Source organism: Heptranchias perlo, chromosome 5 (assembly GCF_035084215.1).
Source record: "Heptranchias perlo isolate sHepPer1 chromosome 5, sHepPer1.hap1, whole genome shotgun sequence".
Classification (NCBI taxonomy): domain Eukaryota; kingdom Metazoa; phylum Chordata; class Chondrichthyes; order Hexanchiformes; family Hexanchidae; genus Heptranchias; species Heptranchias perlo.
In genome coordinates, this window is record NC_090329.1 from 27,123,421 (window position 1) to 27,129,420 (window position 6,000).

Below are 6,000 nucleotides of genomic sequence, written 5' to 3' on the forward strand. Positions count from 1 at the left end.
AAAACGTTCTAATCTGATAGTGAAATGGAAAACACTGGACCACAGAATGCGTTGGAACACATCCTAAAGAAGGAAAAATCACCATGTTCCAGACAGTGTGACTGACACACACCCCACACACACGATGTAACCTGGATGGTGGTGAGAAAGGCCCTCCCAGTGCGTTCCTTCCAACATGCACAGAACCTCAGCGCCACGGCGAGCTGCCCTTGAAGCTGTGCCAGGGAGGAGACCGTCGTCCACCTCCTGATGGGCTGCCCCTTTGCGCAGAGGGTGTAGAGAGAGATGCATTGGTATCTGTCCCGGTTCATCCCTAACAGTTCGGTAACACAGGACGCTGTGCTCTACGGGCTGTTCCCCGGGACGCACACCAAGACAGATATCACCTGCGGCTGGAAGACCATCAACTCAGTGAAGGAGGCCCTTTGGTCCCCCCGAAACCTGCTGGTCTTCCAGCTGAAGGAGCTGTCCACGACTGAGTGTTGCCGACTGGCACACTCCAAGGTCCAGGAGCATGTGCTGCAGGATGCACTGAGGCAAGGTGCGACCTACGCAAAGGCTCTATGGGGAAAGGCCACCCCACCTTGTATTGTACACCATGAACTCTATGTATAATGTATGGTGCGTAACTGTATTGATTGTACCAGGACCGTTGATTTGTACTGTAAGTACCATTGCAAATTGTTTGAAACATGACTTGAATTGCACTTCATGTACCTTTACAGATTTTATGAATAAAGTATATTTTGAAATAAAAGTGTATCCCAGATGGTATACCACACACACACACTCTCATCCCCTCACGCACTGGTCCCAGTGTATACCACACACACACACACACTCTCATCCCCTCACGCACTGGTCCCAGTGTATACCACACACACACACACACTCGCGTGCCACACGCGCCGCGTCCCAGGCAGCGTGCCACACGCGCCGCGTCCCAGGCAGCGTGCCACACGCGCCGCGTCCCAGGCAGCGTGCCACACGCGCCGCGTCCCAGGCAGCGTGCCACACGCGCCGCGTCCCAGGCAGCGTGCCACACGCGCCGCGTCCCAGGCAGCGTGCCACACGCGCCGCGTCCCAGGCAGCGTGCCACACGCGCCGCGTCCCAGGCAGCGTGCCACACGCGCCGCGTCCCAGGCAGCGTGCCACACGCGCCGCGTCCCAGGCAGCGTGCCACACGCGCCGCGTCCCAGGCAGCGTGCCACACGCGCCGCGTCCCAGGCAGCGTGCCACACGCGCCGCGTCCCAGGCAGCGTGCCACACGCGCCGCGTCCCAGGCAGCGTGCCACACGCGCCGCGTCCCAGGCAGCGTGCCACACGCGCCGCGTCCCAGGCAGCGTGCCACACGCGCCGCGTCCCAGGCAGCGTGCCACACGCAATTCAGCTAAGCATATTGGAGCAGCCAGTTTAGGAACCTCAGGAAGGATATATTGGCCTTTGAGGGAGTGCAGATTCACCAGAATGATACCAGGGGTTAAAGGGTGAAATTACAAGGACAGGTTGCATAGACTAGGCTTGTATTCCCTCAAGTTTAGAAGATGAAGATGATTTTAAGGTAGATAGAGAGAAACTATTTCCTCTGTTGGGAGAATCCAGAACAAGGGGCATAATCTTAAAATTAGAGCTAGGCTGTTCAGGGGTGATGTCAGGAAGCACTTCTTCACACAAAGGCGAGTTGAAATCTGGAACTCTTTTCCCCCCTCCCCCCAAAAAAACTGTTGAGGCTGGGGGTCAATTGAAAATTTCAAAACTGAGATCAATAGATTTTAGGCATGGGTATTAAGGGTTACAGAACCAAGGCAGGTGGGTAGCGTTAAGATACATTTCAGCCATGATCTAATTGAATATTATAACAGGCTCGAGGGACTGAATAGCCTCCTCCTGTTCCTAAATGGGGTCAAGGGACAATGATAAATATATATATTTTATAAAAGTGCCCTGAGATTTGAACCATTCACCACTTGCGAACAATTTGCCTCGATCAATTTTGCAGATTCCTTTCATTATCTTAAAAACATCAATTCAGTCACCTCAATGTCTCCTCTTTTCCAGATAAATCTAGTACAATTTCCTTAACCTTTCCTCATACCTTAAATTTCTGATACCAGGAATCACCTGCATTGCTCCTTCTGAAACTTCAGAAAGGCAATAAATCCTTCCCACAATGAGAAGCAAACAGTACTTCAGGTGCCCTGACCAGTGCCTCAAACAGCAATACAATGTGCTCTATCCCTCTGCTAATCTCACTCAGCATCTTAATTGCCCTTTTCTCTGTAACAAAGCCCTGCATTCATGATTTTCTACTATAACCTCTAGATCTCTTTCCTGATCTTCACTCCACACAACTGTCCTGCTCCCAGACTACTCATATTACAAGGATCCACATCCAAATACATCTGCCACATGTAGAAAGTGGACAGACACATCTCATTTTTAAATTGCTAGTATCCTCAGGCAAAATTGCCAACTTATTGTTTATGTACAGAAACAATCATAAGGAACAATGTAGTACTTTTAGTATTGCAAAGTAGCTCAGGCACGTCGGGGAGGGGGGGGGGGAGTTGAGGATATTGAAGAAAGAGGTTTTGAGGGGGCTTTTGAAGATGAGGAGAAAGATGCAAAGCCAAAAAGGATTAGGAAGAGAACTGGAGAGAAAGAAGCGGCTGTGGTGAAGCGACGCCATGGGACTCGCACAATTGTCTGAAGTGAGAGCAACAGAGGATAGTGATGCAGGCGGTTACAGACTGAACAAAGTGATAGAGAGCCAGTGGAAGTGGGCAGGAGCCGGTGAAAGTGCAGCTCCATGGATTTTCAGAGTCAGTAGCCAAACCATACCGAAGAGGAAGGGAGAAGTTCGGTCAGTCTCTGCTGAGTGAATGAGTTAGTAGATCATCAGCTAGTCTGGCAATCTGTAATCGGCCTCAGTGACTCTACCTTAGAAAAGGGGAAAATAAATTAGTCAGAGTTCCAGTTCCTGGCTGAGGAAACACGGGATCTGGTGCTGCCTGTGGAAGTACCGCAGGTCAGCACTCAATGTCAAGATGGACATGAGCAATTTACACTCATCACTTGAGGAACCACAAACCAGCAACAAGTCAATGCCCAGGGGAGGAGGAAGACACAAAGAGGCAAATAATCACAGAGAGCAGGAAGGTACTGGGTCTCCTCCTGGTCCATACCGAGTTAACGGGTCTCAGTCAGTCTCAGTCCCCGCTCACTAATCGGACCAATGCGCGTCCCGCTCACTGTTCATTGACTTGTGGTGGACGGTGAAGGTGAGAGGAAGTCAGTAAAGGACCGGTCAAATATCCCATGAATTCACAGGCAGAATGAACAGCACCCGAGTGTCGCTCCCAGCGGGCTCAACACATTCAGGAGAGGAGGGAAAAAATTCCCAACGGCCATCCTTAATAAATCCAGCCATCAATTTCACTTTAAATTGTGAACATTCTCTGAATCTCACTTACTATCCATTGTAAAATTAGACAATAAAACCAAAAGATCCGATCTCAGGGGTTTTGCCACCAACACTAACTTGGCTTAACTCATCTCTCCTCCCTCCTAAAAACATCCACCTTAAGTTCATTGTTGCCTTTTATCACTTTACTTTGTTCAGCGTCCTTCAAACAAAAAAATAACCTGCTTAAAAACGACACAATCTTGAAACCTCAAACTTGTGCCAGTGGAAATAGGTTCTTTACAAACGCATTACTTCAACAGCTTGGAGGATCTCAACGGAGGGTCTCTGGACTCTCAATTGCTCAATGTGCCGAGTGTAGCCAGTCACTACACCGATATGAATTTCATTGTCACTTAATGAGGGTAAAATATAAAAACAGTTTGTTGTGCATTACAGTGAGAGATACCGGAGCGGTTGCCTTGTATTTTTTTAGCAGACTGGCAGTAAGCTCTGAGTCCGCTCAGCTTTACTCAGGAGCCGGTCCACTGGTCAAGATAAATAATACAAGGCTAAAATCCTGCACGGTTTCATTTATTGTAACTCGGTGTAATACCTACTGCAGAGTTAACTAGAAAAATAACTGCTAGACACCTGAAATAAAAAATAAAGTTACTGTGTTAACCAAACGCTACCGTGTAACTGCTGTGTCTGCTTTCCTTGGATTAAAATAGACACAAACGTTTGGTTTCTTTACAGACTCGAAGCGACAGTGTTCAGACTGAGCCGGTCCTCTGCTTTCTGTGCGGTATATTGATTGCGCTCAGACCGTCTACACAATATTCAGACCTCCGACAGTATTAATAACGGGAGAGGTTCGCAACTGGAGTTAGGACTTACGCTCTGACGGTGAACTTAAGTTTTGGGAGTTTTACAAAAAAGAATCATACGATGCGCTTTTTTGGGTTTTAAAAAAATATATAATGCAAATTGGAAATGGGCAATCGCTGGGCTTAGTGCTTTGTACAAATACTTTTCATTGCAACAACCTGCAGCACCGATGCGGCCGCCTCTGCTCACACGTTCACCCCCCGCTACTAAAGGCGCTCTTATCAGCCTTACAACCCTGGCCGCGGACCGGGAAGTGCCTCCGAATGAGCCGAGCTCCCCCCTCTCCAACTCGGCGTTACAATAAAGAGAGAGCGTTTACAAAGTTAGGTTTCTCTGACACAAGTGCACCAGAAAGACGCAAATACAATAAGCTGCCGGCGAGTATTAACAGCGACTAAAACCCTCCCTCGCCTGAATCAACGTTTAAACGGAGCAAACCAGATATCTGCGGTGTGTTTAAGACACGACTGAGAGCCGCTAACTAAATCTGGGGTGTGAACAAATTGATTCAAAAACACCCGAAATACATGAACTGATCAAACGGCAACACTTCGTCCGCCCAAAGCCGGGACCAAACTTTCTTCTCTAATCAGTGCAATTCACACAACACGTTCGCCCCTTCTCCTCTCACCTTTAAACCGAGCACCCCGTCAACAGATTATTGGAAACGAGAATAAAACGCGCGCATTTGTGCTCTCGCCGCATGTGCAACAGCCGGCCCCGAGATGTCGAGAGTGGATGGACCGAGTCCCAGTCACTTACACCAAGCCGTGGTAGATGAAGGCCCAGCTCCTCGGTCTCTCCAGGACGTTGTACAACAGGTTCTGGAGCCTCCTGTATCGCACGTTCCTGCGGGGACAGTGTCTGCGGCCCCGCGGGCTGAGGTCCGGCCGCCCGGACCCCGCGGTCTGGGAGCCGCCGATGAGAAGCACTCCGTCACGGGGGCTGCGAGACTCAGCCCCGGGGTTCAGCCCGGACTCCACATCGCTCATGCCCACAAACTCCACCCTGGCACCGCCGCCGCCTCCTCCTCCCCTCTCCGGGCTCTCCTTGGCCGGCGCGCTGTTCATCCAGAGCCCGCACTCATCGCTGTGATTCCGGGGCATCGTACCAGATACATCGGGGCACCGTGTGCGGGGGACATGCGGAGCCGCCGGGGGGGGTGGGGGTGAGGGGGTGAGGGTGAGGGGGTGAGGGTGAGGGGGCTCCCCTCTGGTTAATGCCTCCTCTCCTCTCCTTCAGCCCGAGTTTTAATTCAGACCAAAACAAAAAGTCTTTGCGGGACCGCAGGAAGAGGGGGGTTAAATCTCCGTCCTGTCCCCCACCCCCCCACCCCGGGGGACTCTCTGACCCGCTCTGTTTGGAGGGTTGCAGCGGCCGGGTCGTCTTGTCTCGTTGGCCCCGAGCTTTGCCAAGACCTCCCGTTTACCCGAGTCTGTCCCTCGGCTCTCGCTTCCCAGAGTCAGCACTTTGTATAAAACCGATGAGGAGGTGGTTGGGGGGGGAGCAAGTCCAAGTGGGGAAGGGCGAGTGACCGAGAGAGGAGCCGGTCAAACCCGGACTGGAGGACAGGGAGACTCCGACACTTCCCACTCCTTACTGCGTCTCAACTTCCAACCAAGTAAACAAGGGCGCAATCTCCAGTGCAGCCAATAGTCAATCTCCAGTCATTGGGACTCAAATCACCATTAAACCGGCTTGGCCCC

The 6,000-nt window shown here is 51.0% G+C and overlaps 1 protein-coding gene across 1 annotated transcript in view; it reads right to left on the bottom strand.

The window, feature by feature from the left end:
• The window catches only part of LOC137322141 (potassium voltage-gated channel subfamily KQT member 5-like), a 502,576-nt gene extending 497,141 nt beyond the window's left edge, over positions 1–5,435 (bottom strand). The window contains 1 exon segment of the mRNA XM_067985255.1: positions 5,057–5,435. Within this exon segment, the coding sequence (XP_067841356.1) occupies positions 5,057–5,400 (344 nt within the window). The 5' untranslated portion in view covers positions 5,401–5,435.
• Positions 5,436–6,000: the final 565 nt, after the last annotated feature.